The 19,914-nt window shown below is 47.8% G+C and overlaps 1 protein-coding gene across 1 annotated transcript in view; it reads left to right on the top strand.

Annotated features, from left to right (window-relative positions):
* POLN (DNA polymerase nu) overlaps nt 1-19,914 on the top strand; it is a 107,810-nt gene that overhangs the window by 53,719 nt on the left and 34,177 nt on the right. Inside the window, exons 12-14 of the mRNA XM_055137330.1 lie at nt 8,330-8,386; nt 9,332-9,385; nt 9,877-9,945. Coding sequence (XP_054993305.1) covers nt 8,330-8,386; nt 9,332-9,385; nt 9,877-9,945 — 180 coding nt within the window. The remainder of the gene's footprint in view (nt 1-8,329; nt 8,387-9,331; nt 9,386-9,876; nt 9,946-19,914) is intronic.

The following is a 19,914-nucleotide window of genomic DNA, read 5'->3' as shown; positions in this document are numbered from 1 at the left end:
TGCCTCAGGCACAAGGCACTCCCCACAGATTCCTCTGCTGGCTGCAGTCAGCCTGCAGTCTGATTTCTCAAAGGCCTGTGGTCACACCTCTGACTGTAGTGATGGTTCAATGCCTCTTCGTTTCCTGCATGCGCCCTTCCTTTCCCTTAGCTGCCTCTTTGCCAGTCCCACTAGGTGCAGGTCATGCGATCAAAGTTCTCTCTGGCTTGTTTTTACACATCCACAGAATCAGGTAGCCTGGAACTGGCCTGCAGGGCTCAGGGACAGCAGGGAGCAGGACCCTCCCAGCTAGAGCCCCACGTAGCAGACTTAGGCCCTGGGCAAGCTGTTATTGCCCCGTGCAGAGGCGCGGGCTGACTTATTCTCTGTCCTGGCACCAGCTGGCACTGTTGCCCTTTCTTTGCTGCTCCTTCGCTCTTCAGACAGAAAAGATAGGCAAGAGAGAGTGTGACTCTTCCTGTGCTGCTCTTGAAGAGAGAGCAAGAACTGTGGCTGGCATTGTTTAATCCCCAAGACACAATCAGTGGAAATTCTCTGAGTCTTTCTCTCCTAACTGAGCAACCGGAAAACCAGCCTTCACTCCAGAATAACTGTGTGGTTCTGAATGGTCGGTCAAGGCTCCTCTTGCTTCCCTGCATCAGGTCTCCATGAGCACTGCTCTTGTGCACCCACTCCATACCATCCTCCTCTGCCAGGTTTCCTCTGTGACATTTGTGTGATCTCCTGAGCTGGCCTCCTTCGTGCCTGCTCGCTGCTCAGCGGGGACTTAGCTGGAGCTGGGTGTGGACTCTGTTCTGTGTCGGGGCGTTCCCACTGCCTGTGATAAGTCTGAAACGAATCCCTTATGCTTCCATATGTAGTATTCGTCTCATTTAATTCCAAACACATCCTCATTTCTGTGCCGTTACCGAGGAAGCTGGGCCCTATGGAGCAAGAACAGGCAATAGGAAACGGTCCAGACTGGCTTATCCCTTAGGAGCTCTAGAATGTGCTGGGTACCCAAACCTCAGGGCCTGAGGTGACCGGAGCATGCGGTGCTCTCAAGGCGTTGGGACGGCCAGGGACTTCAGGTGAAATGTTCAAATAAGGGAGTACCTTGCATTGTGTGGACTGATGTATGTTAAAGCAGCTTTAGGGTCATAGCAAGACGGAGGGTCAGGTTTGTAGACTTCCCCTTTTGTCCCACCCCACCATCTCGGTCTCCCCCACTGTCAGCCCCGAGCACTGATCACAAAGGATGGGCCTACATCAGCCCACCCCTCCGCCCCACCCTCCCCACCCCCCTCCCCTGTCCATGGTTGCTGCTGGGGCCACTTTGTGGCTGTTTTTAGACAAGGACCCGATGACACAGATCCATGAGGATGGCCCTTACCCCAGCCCTGATCCAGGGGCCAGCCTCACAGGCTGCATGGTTGGAGCCTTTGCAAATGCACCATGTTTCGCACTTTCCTTTCGCTTACCGAGGGGCACCTTGACTGCCCCCAGTCCTGGTTTTATACCGTTTGGAGTTTCGGCTCCTTTGGGGAAACCACAGAGCAGAGTGGCTGAGCTAGGCAGTGAGACAACCTCATACTGCTCCAGAGAGGCTGCTCCATTTTGCATTTCCACAGGCAAGGACTGGATTTCCTGCTGCTCCATATCCCCCCAGCTCTGCATGCTTGCAGGAGGCTGGTCTCCTCTTTCTCACAGCTATTAGTTGTGTTTCAAAAGACAGCTCATGGGGCTGGCGTTCTTGTACAGTGAGTAGGGCATTTGCTTTTCATGTGGCTGACCTGGGTTTGAGGCATCCCATAAGGTCCCTCTAGCACACCTAGGAGTGATCCCTGAGTGCAGAGCCAGGAATAAACCCTAAGGACTGCCAGGTATGCCCAAGCAATAACAAAAATGATGAAGAATCATAGTAACAAGAGACACTTCTTAGCACTGGAGAGAGCATACAGCTTGCATGCAGCCAACCCCAGTTTGGTACATATTGTACCAAATGCATATTGTCCCCAGACACCACCAATAGTGAACCCTAACACACAGTCAGGAGTAAGCCCTGCGCACAGCTGGGTGTGGCCCGATTTCCCCTCCATCAGGCTGTTGTGTACAGGAAGATCGTTAACCGGCTGTGTCTGTGGTCTGATCTGTATTGATGATGGGGGAAGTTAGATGGGTTTCCAGGGCTTTTCAGAACAAAAAGACATGTCTCATGGCATAAGCAGAAGGCAGGGTATGCAATCACTCCTGGTTTGCCTTGTGTGGTCTGAGCAGGGAAAGATTACTGCCACCGAGGGACAGGTAAGAGAAGCAGGTGGGATTTAGGTGCTCACACGCTGACAGGTTGGAAGTGTTCACAGGACCATGGTGCAGAGAGCCTGTGAGCCCCAGGCCTGTGAGAAGACACTTGGAGGTGTCAGCCAGCCTTGGCTAGAGATGCTCTGAAGGTCCAATCCTGGCGTAGGGTCCTCTCCTCCCATAGGAGTGCTGGAAAGCCTCTTGTGGAGTCAGGTGTGTGTAGGCAGCCCAGCTGATTCTAGGAAGCGGCAAACATCGAGAACCAGAAAGCTAATCTCTGAGAAACCAGCCTTTGAGATCAGGGTGGCGCCATGAGAGGCGAAGAGGGGAAGAATGTGGTATGGGTGCCAGCCGGGAGCGTCTGATAAAGCGAGGCTCTGAGGTCCCACGGCACTCCGCTCCGCTCCTTAACCAGAACCAGCAGCGCTTTTCTAGAGCTGGGATAGGGAAGCCAACACTAATTGTCATCTGCATATCTTTTTCTGAGTTTTTTTGGTTGTTTTGTTTTGGGGCCACACCCAGCGATGCTCAGGGGTTACTTCTGGCTCTACATTCAGGAATTAATACTGGTGGTGCTTGGGGGACCATATGGGATGCTGGGTATCAAACCTGGCTCGGCTGCTTGCGAGGCTAACGCTCTACTCACTGTGCTTATCGCTCCAGCACCCTGTCTTCTAGATTTCTGACTGCTCTCTGAAGTGGGGAAGAATTCTCCTTCTCCACCTGGCTTCTCAGCCTAGGGTATGCGTCCCCCTCCTTGCCCTCCATGAGGCCTGGCTTTGCTAAGCTGACCTCAGTTCTGGTACAACACCAAGGACCTGCCTGCTCCTGCTTATGTGTCTCACTGCTCTGTACTGTCTCCATTCAGGCAGAGAGTCAATCCCATGGTTCATGCATTCCATTCAGAATTAACCAGCAGCGCTCTCCACAGTGATGTATAGATTCCAAACAATCCTGACTCAAACCTAGCAGCAGGAATGCATAGTAGAGCACACGAATTGCATGTGTGAGGCCCTGGACTTGGTCTCTAACCCCAAAAAGTAAAATAAAATTCCTTTTTGAAATTGGCAGACTGAGCCCCAAACTTATATGGAAAAGCAAAACAAAAGGGTCAGATAGATAGCAGAGAGTAAGACACTTGCCTAGCATGTAGCAAACGCTGGTTCAATCCCCAGCACCGCACATGATCTGCAGAGCAACACCAGGAGTGACTTCTAGGCACAGAGCAGGAGTAGCCCCCAACACCAGCAGGTGTGTCCTCAAACGCCCCAAACTGTATAACAAGCATAAAACAAAAAAGTATAAAAAAGTGTAAAAAAAAGTGTGTGTGTATGTATATCACTATCACTATCATCCCGTTGTTCGTTGATTGCTTTAGCGGGCACCAGTAACATCTTCATTCATCCCTGTCACTTGTCAGTGCAGCCCCAAACAGCATCTGTTTCCTCCAGGAACAAGAAGAGCATGTTATTGTTATTACTGTTACTGTTTTTGGCATATCAAATACATCACGGGTAGCTCGCCAGGCTCTCTGAGAGGGACGGAGGCTTTTGGGGCAGCCTCTAATCGTCCTTATGGGTGTTTCCAGACTACCGAAAGCAAGCTTTTGGTCAGCTGGCATGTTGTAACAATCCGCACACTGACGAACATGCACTGCCTGCATCTCTGGGCAGCACCTGGGACATCTGCAGCCTCCTTGAGATTGATGGAGTGTGCCCAGAGGTTGCTGAGCAGCTGGCAGAGCAGGACCCCGTTGTGGAGGGTCTGTGCCAGGTCGAACAGAGACCCAGGTCACCTGGTGGTCAGCGGGCAGCACCCTGTAGTGGATGAGCCAGTGTGCACACCGCTGCCACAGCTTCATGTCCAACGGCGCTGCAATTCGGCCGGGCAAGGTCCCTCCGTGCTCCACCCATGCCACTCCATCTGAATCTTACAAAACAGCCAACGATGTCCAGCAGGGGTCACATGCAGAGTTCTCTGCCTTGTGTGTTGAACCGTGCACTGTCTAAGACGTGATGGTAAGCTGGGTTCAGGAGAGTACAAGGGGTTCAGGAGGTGTTGGCGCCATTTTGGATCTCATGACTAGTATGTATATATGTATATATATATATGTGTATATATGCATATATAAACATTATATATTTCTCAAGATCTTTACGTAGGTAAATATTTTCTTCTTTTTTTTTGGGGGGGGGGCTTTTTAGATCACACCTGGCGATGCACAGGGGTTACTCCTGGCTCATGCACTCAGGAATTAACTCCTGGTGGTGCTCAGGGGACCATATGGGATGCTGGGAATCGAACCCGGGTTGGCCGAGTGCAAGGCAAATGCCCCACCCACTGTGCTATCGCTCCAGCCCCAACATACGTAAATATTTTTAAGAAGAACACAAATCCATTCAATACAAAGGAAAAGATTGATTCTAAGTCACCAACTTAACAATTGGGATTTACAATCGTCTGTCTATGTAACAGCGTTACTGAGCTGAAAACCCTAAGCCACCACAGGTTGAAATTTATTTTCAATAAATATAATTTCACAAGGAAACCCTTGTCTAAATATAATGAATTCTTCAAATCATGAAGAAAAAGACCTAGGGCCAGAGAGAGAGTGTATGTGTGAAGGGTAGGCCGCTTGCTAGCAGACCTGAGTTCAATCCCTGGCACCCTTTTTGATCCCCCAAGCACGCAAGGTGTGATTCCTGAGTGCAGAGGCAGGAGTAACTCCTGAGTGTCACCAGGTGTGGGTCAAAAACAAAAGGAAGAAGAAAAGACACTAACCAGTTGTTTAAATGAGCAAAAGATGTGGACAGGGGTTTAATGAAAGATGTAACACTAAGCATATGCACCCAGCTCTGTGTGTCTTAACCAGAGGGTGCTTACTGCTCAGTGCATTGTTCTGTGATGTCATCCATATGATCACACAGCCTTCTGCACGCCTAGGCTCTCGGGACCATCACCGTGTATGTGGCTCATCATCAACCCAGAGATTATTCTCTGATGTATGATTGTGCAGTCTGACTATATTAGTGGGGAACTGTTATTAAAGTCCGGATGAGAGGGGCCAGAGAGAGTGCAGAGCGGGGAAGGTGTTGCTTTGCATGCGACTGACCCTGGGTCCATTCCGGCACCTCATGTGGTTCCCCATGCCCCACCAGAAGTGATCCCTGAGCACAGGCAGGTTGTGTGCCTCCAAACCAAAACCAAACGAACTATGGTGAGATATTCCTTCAATTTACCAGAATAGCAAATTTGTGGAATATTTGTGTGTTGCTGACGTGGTCTATATTGGTGTATTACTTTGGAGAACTGTCTGACGTTTATTTCCTCTGCTGCAAATGATCTATAAATGTTACCTTCCTTATGTGTACCACAGAACCATGGGTATATGATAACCAAGACCTGTGTACCTATGTTCATAGGAACTTTTCATAATAGCCCCAGAGTGGAAATAGTCCATATATCAAGGGTGGGATGAACAGATCATTGCCTAATATTCAGACATCTGGATCCCGGGCTGAGGAGAGGGTTCAGAGGACTAGAACATGTGTGTTGCATACATGAGGCTCAGGTTCAATCCCTGGCACCGTGCGCTCTTCTGAGCACATGGGCTGAATGGCCCGGAGCAACCCAGGGTGCAGCCCCAAAATCAAACAACTGGCACAAGTGATGTGTGTGGTATACAAGTACAATTCCCTTGAGGTAGCATGGATGGATCTCGCAGACCTAGCTTGGGCAAACAAAGCCACAATCTCCTCTTCCCTGGACACAGTAAAAATTAGAAAATTTAGCCTTGCCCATAGAGGTCGGGCAGTGGTTACCTTAGGGCATGGTTGGAACAGGGACCTGCTGGGGAATATGCAATTTCATTTCTTATCCTTTTCATCTTGGTTTTATTTAGTGGGGGTGGCTGGAGCAATAGCACAGTGGTTGGGTGTTCGCCTTTCACGCAACCGACCCGAGTTCGATTCCTCTGCCCCTCTCGGAGAGCCCGGCAAGCTACCGAGAGTATCGAGCCCGCGGGGCAGAGCCTGGCAAGCTACCCATGTGTATTGGATATGCCAAAAACAGTAACAATAAGTCTCTCAATGAGAGATGTTACTGGTGCCCGCTTTAACAAATCGATGAGCAATGGGATGACAGTGACCAATGAAGTAAGTTACTCTGGTGTAGCCAGCCTATGAATCACATCTGAGAAATTCTGGGTTGAAATGAATTCAAATATTGATAAAATTAGTGGGGGCACACCCAGCTGCCCTTAGGGCTTCGGCCCTGCTCTGTACCCAGGAATCACTCCAGGCTGGGCTTGGGGGGCAATATGGAATGCTGAGGGTCAAACCCAGGTCGGCCATATGTAAAGAAAGTGCCCTCCCCACTGTACTATTGCTCTGGCCCCTCCTTTCTTTGGGCCACGTGCTCAGTGGACTCGGGTTCTGGACACTAGGCCCAGCCAGCTATGCAGAGACCAGTGGTTCTTCACTTGGGCCCTGTGCCAGGTTCACTGGCCACACAGAGAGGTGCTGGAAGGGCACATGGTGTCTCGTACTCAGCTTCAGACATGGTAGGCATGTATTTGCCTGGGAACTGCCTGTTGTCCCTGGAGAGATATATTTCTTGATGTTGGAAATAGCTCACAAGTAATAATGTCCATATGATCTCGTCCTGTCTGATAAGCATGACATATTTTGACTCTAAGAACCTAGGGGGACTGAAGAGATAGTATAGGAGGTAGGAATTTTCCATGCTCATAGGTGACCCCAATTTGGTCCCACTTAGGGTCTCTCAAGTGCCAACAGGAGTGATCCCTGAACACAGACCCAGGAATAAGCCCTGAGAATAGCTGGGTCTGACACAAACCAATCCATCCAAAAAGTTAATAAAGGGACAAAAGGATAGTACAAGAGTTAAGACATTTGCCTTGCTTGCCACAGATTCTGGTTTGAATCCCTAGCACCATATATTGTCTCCTGGCACTGCCAGAAGTCATTGAGCACAGAGTCAGGAATAGTCCCTGTGCATGCCAGATGTGGCTCAAACACCAAAAAATTAAAATTAAAATAACCAGGACTGGAGACATAGCTCAGCAGGACAAGATTCTGTATTGCCTATATCCTCAGTGCTGCATGGTTCCCCAAGTACTACCAGGAGTAAACCCCAGTCACAGAGCCGAGTAGCTATCAAGTGCCTCCAGGTGTGCCCGTCCCCCAAAGAATACAAATAAACCCATTCTCGTATTGCAATGTTGCCTCCTAGTCCTTAATTTTTTTTTAATCGCATATGTGTAGACCAATATTATTGTCTGTTTGGGTGGCGCTGTTATACCACGGCTGCCACCAGAGTGCCAGGCTCCAATCACTACCCCAGAGCCCCTCCGCCTCCTCTGAGCACGCTCGGATTGCAGTCCTACGGGCTTTCCCTGGTGGCTGCCACTAAGCTTGCCTCATCCCTTTTCTGTTCTCAGCCATTTGGCCCAGAACACTAATTCAGGTTTTTGGGTGTTCTGAAACTCCTGGGCTTCACATTTATAGATTTTTTTCCTTTTCTTTGACAGGGGCGGGGGGCACACCAAGCAGTACTTAGAGTTCACTCCTGGCTCTGCACTCAGGGATCACTCCTGATGGGCTCGGGGACCGTGTGGGGTGCTGGGGGTCTGTAGGGATTACTCCTGGGTGGGTTGGGGACCGTGTGGGGTGCTGGGGTCTGTAGGGATTACTCCTGGTGGGTTGGGGACCGTGTGGGGTGCTGGGGTCTGTAGGGATTACTCCTGGGTGGGTTGGGGATCGTGTGGGTGCTGGGGGTCTGTAGGGATCACTCCTGGTGGGTTGGGGACCGTGTGGGGTGCTGGGGGTCTGTAGGGATCACTCCTGGTGGACTTGGAGACTGCGTGGGGGACTGGGGATCCATAGCACCATCCCAGTGCCCACTGTCTCCAGCAGTGCATCTTTGGGTTCAGCATGAGCCTCCTGGTTGGTCGAGATGCTCTGGGCCACTTGGGAGCCCTTCAAACAAGCGAAGGAATTAATTGATGACCTGCTTTTTTTCTTTTCAGCTACGTATCCTACAAGACCTTCATCCGTTGCCTAAGATAATTTTGGAGCATAGGCAGGTAAGTTCCTTTTTGTCCAAAGGGAGCTGGTGGAGCAGGGGAGCCTTGTTCATGGAAGCCTGCTGGACAGGGTTCTGTGGGGACAGACTGGACTCGCCCTGCTTGGTCCTGACTAAGACCGAGTCTCCAGCCATGCCCAGTGCTGAGTGGGGGTCATAGGTGGCAGCAGGGGATGGGAACACAGGGTGTCATTCTCATGTGACTTGGGGGTAGGTTGTTGTCCCTCACTCCTAGTCACCTCATTCCTCTGTTTCTGGCTGGGCCAGGTCCCTCCCTGCAGTCTGAGCTTCCCACACGGGGCACTGACCTGCCGCGGCTCCACATGTGTCACTGTTGGCACAGCTCGGCCCATGGAGCAGTCACTCACTGAGCCTCTGATCTGTCCTGAGTCATGGCATTTCTTAGGGAAGGTGGAGGCAACCTGACTTTTCTCCTGAAAGGAGTAAAGGGTCATAAAGGAACCAGAAGGCATGCCAGAGGGTACTGGAGGAGGTCACTGCGGAAAGACCAACCACTGGTCTTTTCCTCTTTTTGCCAAAGAATGGAATACAGTTAGAAAGAGCAGGGTGGCACTTTGCCCGGAGGGCCATTGTTATTTAGTGCTGGATACCTCTTCTGGGCCCAGAGCCATGTGAAGTGAGATCTGTAAGACAGGCCCAGTGACACCCCATCGGCCGCTGCTTCTCTTGTTGATTAGAGGTAGGCGGGGGAATGGAAGCAAGGGGCAAGAACCAGGCCCAGTGAACCCCAGATTCTCATCCAACCATGCCATTCAGTTGAATACTCAGGCCCATGAACGGGCGCCTCTAGGGCCACACTCAGCGGTCCTGGGGGTCAAGCCCAGGCTCTGACATATCAAGGTCTGTGCTTTCACCCCTGCACTGTCTGCCCGGGCCTGGTTTATTGAAGTACTTAAAGAAAGTGAGTTTTGTCTTTGCAATCCAGGTTCACAAGATCAAGTCAACCTTTGTAGATGGATTGCTGTCATGCATGAAAGAGGTAAGAATCTGAGCCAAAAGGCTGTATTGGGCCTAGATTCACACCTGAGTTCAGATACGGCTAGGTTCCAAGTCAAACCATGAGCCGTGCTTTCATCATTCCAGTCCCTGTGTGTCTGCTGACATGACACTGCAAACCTTGCGTTTCTCTGGAAGGTCTGTGCGGACCACGGGCTTTCGCATCTGCACATCCTCTGCATGGTCACTCAGCATGCGTGACATGATCCATCCCCGAAGAGTCTGTGCACAGTGATTCTGTAATTCCGAGGTAGCAGAGTGAGACCACAGCTCTCTGGATGCTCAGCCCTGCCTTGTTGCAAATAGCCCAGCCTCCTTCATAGGGTTTGAAGTGACATGAAGACCACCACCCCCTCCTAGTGCTGTTCCCACATGGGCTTTGGCTGCCTTCCGTGCCCATCAGGTACGGGTGGGCTTTTGGGCACAAGGTGTGGCACGCTTTCACCTGACACTGATTCTCTTTTGACCATAAAGGGCTCTGTTGTTTCCTCGACGTGGAATCAGACTGGCACTGTGACTGGGAGGCTCTCCGCCAAGCACCCTGTGAGTTCATTTCTGTGCCCGTGTGTGTGTCTGCGTGCCCCACCACGATAGACCGTGTTGACAGTGCCTGTCCATTCACCTGATATTTTGTAGCACGGACTGTTTGGGGACCAGGGTGGAGCACCAGACACAGGGCCCCTATCTGGAATCAGTGGCACTCAGGAAGCCAGGCAGTCCCATGCCCACGACAGAAGGGCCGTCCGTGCCCAATGACCACTTTACTCTCAGATTAGGACTGGAGAGATGCCTTGACTTCCAGAATGAGTTGAAATGTATGCTGCCCTGATAACCGTGTCCGCTGTTTCATTGTTCACAACTGCTTCTGCTGATGAAAACGAAACTCTAAGTGCCATTTAATTTATGACACAGGTTTGTTTACACTGAAGGCAGCTGACTTTAAATGTCTTTATAGCTTTTAAACTGAAGACAATTCATTACTGCCTTCTCATTATAGAGCGGCTCCATTAGTTGGGAGAAGAAATGTAAGACATTGCCAGGGCCATGACTCACAGTCGAGCACCCACCTCCCAGTTACCAGCCCAAGGTCAGTCACCCAGGGCTTGTCAAAAAGAAGGAGACACTAAAAGGAATGAGCCTCCTGTTACTCCACCATGTAGGTGTAACCTCTTAGCCATTCTCCTTTCAGCTGTTTTGCTTTGCATATATATTTACAAAATACTACTTTTCTACAAAATTACAACCTCACTTTTATGATCTAAAAGGAAAATTGGGAGGCCATACCCGGGAGTGCTCAGCTTTACCCCCCTGCCGCAGGCTCCATCTCTGCTCGAGGGCTGTTCCCAGTGATGCTCGGAATACCAGACAGTGCCAGGGGTCAGGCCCATGCAGGGCCTGAACTCAGTCCATTGAGCTGACTCTCTGGCCCATGTTTGTGATTTGAAATTTCATTTAAGATGCCTTGCTACATGTCTGTGATATTGATATGAGTCTGTCTGTAGATTTAAGTACTAGTAGGAGCCAGAGTGATAGTACAGTGGGTAAAGCACTTGCTTTGCACACCGCTGACTCAGGTTCAATCTCAAGCACCACCAGCAGTGGTCCCTGAGTGCAGAGCATGGGCAACCTCTGAACATTGCTGGGTGGGTGATTCAAAACAAACAAAAATGTCTGAATTGGGGCCGGAGCAATAGTACAGCCGGGAGGGCATCTGCCTTGAGTGAAGCTGACCTGGGTTCCATCCCCAGCATCCCATATAGTCCTCTGAGCACCGCCAGGACTAATTCCTGAATGCAGATCCAGGAATAACCCCTGAGCATTGCCAGGTGTGATCCAAAAACAAACAAACAAAAATAAAATGTCAGAAGTATTAGATGCCTATCTATAGGCACCTTAGAAATAATGCGGGTGTGATTTTAGGCCCTCAAAACAGAGTGACTCTCCAAAGAAAGTGAGTCACACACCGGCTTTTGGTTTCCCATACATGCCAAGTGGATGTGTACTATGATTTGTTGATGGGGCTATAGTTGTTCAGTGTGCAAATTATTTTGTGTCCAGAGTGAGAGCATATGAGGCTATGGTCCATCCCTTAGTCACTTGTGAGTCGGGGACAGAATGGGCACTCACTGCCTGCAGTGCTCCCATCAATCTTCAGTTTGGTCACTGGTGATGTCTGTTTAGCAAGATGCAATGAGGTATGCTCTGCTATATATCTAGGTCTTTAATCCGTTTGTTTTGACTTTTGACTTTTGTGCATGGCATTAGAAAGGGTCTTAGTTCATTTTTTGCATGTGGCCAACAGTTTTCAGACTATAGGGTCTCATATGAAAAATCTGCTATGAGGTTGTTTCATTGGGGTCACCCCAGAGGGAGGCGGGTGAGAGCCCTCCCCGCTGCAAGAGACCCAGCCCCGGCAAATGAAAACTCCCAGAACTCAACCACCGCCATGCTCACGGCCGCTCTCCACATGCTCAGGCCGAGTCTCACCCACGAGTGAACCTATTACTGGACCACGTGGCTGCAAATGCGGCTGCCGCAACACTTCATACCACACACCCTACCCATACTCCAAGAGTACCATACCACATTTGATGGAGTTCAAAGCAGGAGCAACCAATCACAGAGGGAATTTTTTTTACATATATACATATATATGTATATATATATATATATATATATATATATACATATATATGTACACAATGCTCAACTTCTAACATGTTAGTGATCTCTTATAGAAGGGCTTAATGGCGCCTGGATGGAATGCAACAATCCTCCCAGGATACTTTTTTTGTAGAATTTTCAGTGGTTTTTTTCATAACAAACAATACAAAATATATTATTTTGGTTCTGCTTTGATGCAGGGATTGGGGTTTGGGATGGAAACACCCAATATATGGTGGTGGGAAGGTGTAATGATGGTGGGATTGGTGTTTGAATATTAAATGTAATGAAATATTGTGAACTACTTTATAAAATAAAAAATATATATAAAAAAGAAGGAAAATCTGCTGTGAATCTTACTTACACTCCTTTTTATTCTTCTTTTTTTGTAATGTCTTTCTTTAATCTTCCTGCCTTCGATATTTTTAACTCTATCTATGGTTTTTTTATCATTCTGATCAGGATGTGTCTTGGAGTATTTTTATGTGGCCCTCTTTCAGCTGGGGTTTGGGCCTCCTGGATCTGGGTACATACACTCTCCAGCTCTGGAAACTTCTCAGCAATGATTACTTTGACGGTTGCTTCTTTATCAGGGTCATCCTTTGGTTTGTTCCTTTTGAGTTCCTACCAGTGCTCTCTTGTCTGCTGTTCATTGGAGTTTTGTTTTGTTTTCTCCCATCTTCTGCTGATGTTCTTTGGAGGTTTTCTGCATTTCATCTTGTAGTTCACTGATTTTGTCCTCAGCTACTATTGCTCTGTTGCTGAGGCCTTCCAGTGAGTTTTTCATTTCACCTACCAAATTTTTTTTTTTTGAGTCACACCCGGCATGCACAGGCTCTGCACTCAGGAATTATTTCTGGCAGTGCTCAGGGGACCATATGGGATGCTGGGAATTGAACCCAGTTCGGCTGCGTGCAAGGCAAATGCCCTACCTGCTGTGCTATCACTCCAGCCCCCGTACCAAATTCTTTACTTCTGTCATTTCTGCTTGTAGTTTCCTCATGTCGCTTTTTGTTTTAGTAGTTGTCTGTTCCACTATTTCTTTGGACTCCTTAAACATCCTCAACATTTTCTCTCTACAGTCCTTTTCATAAAGGTCACATAACTGGTTCTGTTGAGCCTTCAGGGCTACCATCTTCATTCACGAAGCATGGTGGAGTTCTGCATTGCTTTCCTCTTGTGACTTTTGCACCCAGGAGGTGTTTTTTGTCTACTGTTGTGTGAATAGGTGACTAGAGTGAGAATGTCTGTGTTTTCTCTGTGGAAAATGATGAAGGGAAGAAGTGTGCAGCCTCATTAGTGACTGTATGCTTCTGGGGGGTCCTGACCTGGAGGCAAAGTGGTTGTGAGTGCAGCATCCTACCTTGAGCCCCTAGGATTGGGCTGGGGCCTTCCTGGGCCTAGCTGGGGTGTTTGGGGCCTAGCCAAGCTGGCTGGTGCCCTTGGAAGTGGGGGATCCTGACCGGAGGCAAAATGGAGCCTACTTTCCCTCTTTTCCATGTCCAGTTTTGGATTTACAAATATTACACTCTCAAATAATCCTCTTTTGGTTTTTTTTCCCCTTTTATTTTTAATGATGTGCTTGCTCTAAATAAAATTATTTGTTTTATTAGTTTAGGGACTAATTCAGAGCTTCTAGTATGTATCTTTAATTTATTACAGTCTTTCTTGGGTGAGTGTTTAGGGTCACACACAGCAGTTCTGAGGAGCTTCTCCTGCTCTGTGCTCAGGGATCACTCCTGGTGATTCTTGGGGTAACATATGTGGTACCAGGGATTAAAACAGGGTGGGCCACATGTGAGGCAAGTGCCATCCCCCTGTGCTACCCTCGGATCCACCGTGATCTCTCTGTCTATCCAGCACTCCACATATAAGGCACAAGAACCCAGGGTTGAGTTCACCATTGAAAGCTATGCAGTACTACAGCAGTTATGGCACTTGCCTTGCACATGACTGGCCCAGGTTCGATCCCCGGCATGCCATATAGTCCCCCAACACTGCCAAAAGTGATTCCTGAGTGCAGAGCCAGGAATAAGCACTGAGCACTTCTGGGTGTGGCCAAAACCCAAAAAAAGTAAAAAAAAAAACAAAAACACTTCAGTAGTATAGATATGTTTCTCTTTTCCTGATATTTATGCTATCATTGTTATTTAGTTTACTTTATACATAATTTTCAGTGTATTTAAAATTTTTTTATTGAAATAGTCCATTTTTAGGGCCAGGAGGTCGCTCAGAGGTGAGTCACATGCCTTGCATTATGAGGCACAGGTTCAGTTTCTAGCGCTACAAGAAAACATAGCCCATGATATTTGAAATAGATTTAAGTAATAAAAATCTGGGCTATGTGCCCATATGGTTTCTTTTTCCAGGGCTTGTCATTTCCTTGTGTACATCCTGATTTCTATTGGTATTGTTTTCCTTCTGCCTAAAGTACACATTTTAAAAACATTTCTTATGGTGTGGGTCAGCTGTTAATGAATTCTTAAAATTTTTGAAAATATCTCTATTTTTTGTAAATATCTTTACTTTACTTTGAAAGTGATTTTTGTGAGGTTCAGTTTTCCATTCAAAGTGTTTTAGTATTTTGAAGACATTACTGTCAGTCTTCTCAAAGAATTCCTAGTGAGAAATCTATTGTTATGCTTATCTTATTTCCTGTGAATAATGTATCTCTTTTTGTGATTACTTCTAATGGTTATTTTGTTTTTATTGTTTTGTTTGTTTTGTTTTGGGGCCACACCCAGCAGTGTTCAGAGCTTATACCTGGCTCTGCACTCAGAGGATCCCGTATGGGAAGTCGAACCCAGCTTGGCCACATGTGAGGCAAGCACCCTCCCTGCTTGCATCATTCCAGCCTTATTTCTAGAGTTTTAATGCCAATTTTGTAAAACTTGATTATGAAATATTCTCTAGTGTCATTTTGTTTGTCTCTGTGTGAATCTCTTGGATCTGTTAGGTTTATAGTTTTCATCAAATTTTTCAAATTGTTGGCCACTATTCACACGCTTTTCATGCTCTTCTTTTTCTCTCCTCTCCTCTGAGAACTCCATTTATGATTATGTTGTTGGACACGGAGCGGGGCAAGAGCAACTCCATCATGCCTGGTTCCTGCTTCACGTCTTGTTTTACTTAAACCTTTTTGTTTTTCTTAAAACCCCGCTTCTCCCCCCGGCCATCTGCAAGGGAAGGACAACTGGGCTGTAAACTCGGCCTTGGCAAATAGTTTCATAACCACTATCTGCTATCTATAGAAGGGACGCAGGCAGGGTGGGCAGCCGCCAGAATGTTCTGAAAACATGTCTAGGTGACCTATCTGTAACTGTTTGTTTGTACTATTTGAAATTATGTTTTCTTCTGAATTATGAAACTTGCAATTTTCACTTACGGTTTTGTTTGAATTTGTAAGCGTGAGCTATGATGTAAGCATTGACTATAAAACTCTCGGCTTCTCTCTTGTTCGTCGTCTTGCTTTTAGTATTGCCTGAAAGCTCGGCCCCAGCTAGCTGACTTAATAAACTCCGCTTGTGTGTTACATTACTGGCTGAACTCTGTGTGGATTCAGAGAGGGGGGAAATTATCGATACCAGACCCTAACAATGTGTATTCACTTGCATTTGTCCCACAGCTCATTGGAACTCATTCTTCTCTTCACTTTTTTTTCTTGTTTCAGTTTATATTATTCAGTAAGTTCACTAATCTTTTGTCATGTCAAATATGTTATTCATTCTTGTTAGTTAAAATTTTATATTAAATATTAGTTTTATTTATATAAATTCAGCTTGGATTTTCTTTGGGGGGAGCACAAGTGGCCATGCTCCGGGCTCACTCCTGATTGGGCTCGGGGTATGTGATGCCAGGGGTCCAATGGTGCAAAAGCTGCATTCAAGTCAAGCACCTTAGTCTCTGTTCTATATTCCCAGCCCCTGATCTTTTTAGTGCCATTTATATCTCCATTTAGTTGATATATATATATATATATATATATATATATCATATTGCTTTTTGGGTCACAACCAGCAATGCTTAGAGGTTACTTCTGGTTTTGCACTCAGGAATTACTCCTGGCGGTGCTTGGGAGACCATGTGGGGTGCCAGGGGATTGAACTCGGGTCAACTGCATGCAACTGCATGCAAGGCAAATGTCCTACTTGCTGTACTATCGCTTTAGCCCCTAATTGTTATGATTATAATAATTTTTAATGTTTTTCCTCTTTTGAATTTTGGGCTACTGTTGCTCACTCCTAGTGGGGCTAAGGGGACCTTATATGGTGCCAGGACCGGAACTAGGTTTCAGCTGTGTTGAAAGCAAGTGCCTTCCCCTCTGTACTGTCTCTTTAGCCACCTATTTTAATGTCCTTTATGCTCGTTTTGATGTGTCCATTAAAGGTTATTTTCAGTAGATGATTATTTTCATCATGAATTTATTTTCCTGTTTCTTTATTTACGTGCTAAGCTTTGGGTGTTGGACATTGATTGTGTATTTTACATTAGGTGACAGATTTATTTGCTTTGTTTTGAGGCTACACTTGCATGCACAGGGCTTACTCCTGGCTCTGCACTCACTCCTGGTGGGTCTTGGAGGACCATATGGGGTGCTGGGAATTGAACTAAGGTCAGCCCTGTGTGAGGCAAATGCCTTAACCACTGTTTTCTCTCCAGTCCCATTCATGACAGATATTCTGCATTTCTGAAATGCTCCCGAGTTTGTTGTGGGCAGGTTGTTTCACCCTTTCTGGTCGTGCTCTCCTGATTGTCTAGGCTGACCCTGAGGACTGCGGCATCTGAAACTGATTGTTCCCCTCTACCTCTTGTCCTGTGAGTCATGAGTCATGCTTTCTAGGCACAGTTGGGAAGGAAAGAATCTTGTCCTGCCTGTGTGATGTTAGGCCCTTCTCTGACACCCTTGGATGACTTCTCCAGCCTCTGGCAGTTTCCTCAGATCCATTTTGGATACATTCTCTCCTGAACACCCAGCTCTCTGCTGGGCTCAAGAAAAGTGATGGTCAGTATACTGTCCGTCTTTCCAGCTCTATACAGCCTGGGGTGGAGGACAGACACTCTCACTGAATCACTTTCACCTATTTATTTATTCATTTGGGGGTGGGGTGGGGGACATGTCTTCAGCAATACTTGAATATTCAGCCTCTCCCGGAAGTGTTGTGCCCTGTGGGGGACACTAACAGTGCTGTGCTACGTGCTCAGTCCAGCAGTGCTTGGGGGCGCCAGGGTCATAGCCAGTGTACTTGGGAAGTCATGCCATTTTGAAGATTGGGCTAGAGGCTTGGAAGAAGCAGGGCATATATTCCAGCCCTTGGAGCTTTCTTCTTGACCACCTGTCGAACCCTGGACTGTCCATCCCTTAGCACCATAGGCCATCATCATTCACTTCCTCGGAGCCTTTATCACAGGCTTGCACTCAGGGCTCTCTGCCTAATCACTAGTTGACATCACCAGATTGTAGTTCCAGGACAACAGGCTTTCTTCGGGATTCACTGGACTGTTCCTTGCAGAGTGGCAGCTGAAAACTGGACTGTGAGCCCTTCTGAAGAAGGCACACCCGGTGGTGCTCAGGCCTTACTCCCGGCTCTGTGCTCAGAGGTCACAGATGGGGCATGGGGGACTGAACTTGGGCTGGCCACGTGTGTGCAGGGTGCTTGTCCTATCTCTCCAACCCCTGTAAGCCATCCCTGAGTAGTCTCCCCATGGTTGTCCTGTGGTTTGGGATCACCATCATGATGGCCACATGCTTATGCTAGGCATGAATTGCTCGTGCAGTCTCTTCTTTGTCCATGTTTTAATTGCTTTATGTATTTGATTATTGATTTGGAAGACACATTTAGTGGTACCCGTCCAAGGGCTACTCCTGACTCGGGTGCTTTGGGGTGGTTTCTGCCCATGCTCAGTGCCAGACACTGAATTCAGGCTTCCCACCAGTGGCCTGCACTGCAGCCCTTGAGTCATCTCCAGTCCCCGTCCGACTCTGTTCTTCTCCCGGCTCACTGTGTGTGTGCCTCTGAGAGCAGATGTCTTCCAACAAAGGCTTCTCTGTGCGAGTGCAGAGCCTGGGCCAGCCGCACATTCCTCCCTATCAGCTGGGGCTGGAGCTGCCCCTTCTGGTGCTCCTGCTCCCCGGGTCAGTCTCCATGATGCCCTCGTTCCACTGCCAGGCGCCTCGTGATGCTGGCTCAGAATTGATCGACATTTGTAATTCAGAATGTTTGGCTTCTCACATTGCACTTTTAAAAAATTCTTTAGTACTCTGAATCCTCATTCTTACATTCAGGGCTAGGATAAACAATTTTTTCAGTGTTGCATTTTAAAAATTTATGGATTGAAAATGTCCAAAGCCAGGTCTGATCTTGACCTAATGGATTTTTGCTTTGGTTCCTTTGTGTTTTTCTCCCTTAGTCTTATTATTTTTTCTAGCTATATATCCAGAATTGTGCTGGCTTGTCTCCACTAGCTTTTTGGTATCTGAACTGAAGTAAATTGCGGTGCCAGGGCTAGCTTATGTGCCTTCTCTGGGTGGATCTCCCTGGATCCACGCTCTGATGTCCCCGAGGCCTGTGCTCTGGGTCTTCTTGTGTTTTTTTAATTTTCTTTTAGGCACTGAGTGGCGGGTTTCATAGGTAAACTATCCTGTCACCACTCCCTCCACCATATCCCAGTGTCCCCCATAACGATATGCTTCCTATTATGGACCAGCACTCAGTCCTGTGCCTTTGGGTGCTTGTTACCCCCACTAGGTTTGCTTATGTCCCACATAAGAGAATGGTCCTCTGTGTCTGCCCCTCTCCCACCAAGCCCAGCCACATAGCAGGGAGAGCATGACTTCCCCTCAGCCGGGCTGGGTTGGCCTTCAGCCTCCTCCCACCCAGTGGTTGAGGTGGGGCTCCCTGGAAGCTGGTCCCCACGCTGTCACTGTCATCCCGTTGCTCATTGATTTGTTCAAGTGGGCACCAGTAATGTCTCTCGTTGAGAGACTTATTGTTACTGTTTTGGGCATATCCAATACACACAGGTAGCTTGCCAGGCTCTGCCGTTCGGGCTCGATACTCTCGGTAGCTTGCTGGGCTCTCCGAGAGGGTTGGAGGAATCGAACTTGAGTCAGCCATGTGAAAGGCGAACGCCCAACCAGTGTGCTATCGCTCTAGCCCTAAGTTTCCTTATTTCTGAAGTGATATTAGTGGCCTCCACAAGAGTCAGGATTGACAAGGGGTCCCTGATTTTTTGTTGTAGTTGCAGTTCTTGGGGTCACACCGTCTTTTGTCTTGGGGAACCAGGGCTTCTTTAGCTGAGGTGCTGGAATTGAACCCCAGACTTCACACAGCAAGGCACATGCCCTACCATAGGAGCCGCATTCCAGGCTCTATAAATTTAAACTTACTACAAGAAACAATATTCATGGTGATTCAATATATAAACATTTTTAAAAGACACAAATATATGTAATAGTTTTATTTTACTTTATTGTGGGGGCAGACCTGGCTATGTCCAGGTCAGGGCTTACTCCTGGCTCTCAGGGGGCCTGGCAGTGTTCAGGAGACCATATATGTGTGGCATTGGGGAATGAATCCAGATTGAGTGTATGCAAGACCAGCACCTTCAGCCCAGTGCTCACTCTCTGACCTGTATGTAGCAGGTTTCACTAAGATGACCAGAAGAGAGAGAGGGGGAGAGAGAAGAAAGCAAGGACTGCTGGCCTTGCATGTGGCAGACCCTAGCAACCCATAGCCCCAAAGCCCACAAGTAGTGACCCTGAGAGCAGAATTAGGAGTAAGACCTGAGTACTGCTGGGTGTGGCCCCAAAAAAGAAAGGAAAGAAAGAAGAGGAAGGAAGGAAGGGAG

This window comes from Sorex araneus, chromosome 5 (genome assembly GCF_027595985.1).
Source record: "Sorex araneus isolate mSorAra2 chromosome 5, mSorAra2.pri, whole genome shotgun sequence".
NCBI classification, from domain to species: Eukaryota; Metazoa; Chordata; class Mammalia; order Eulipotyphla; family Soricidae; genus Sorex; species Sorex araneus.
Note: the sequence above shows the minus strand (reverse complement) of the source record. Positions and strands in the feature narration are given on the sequence as shown.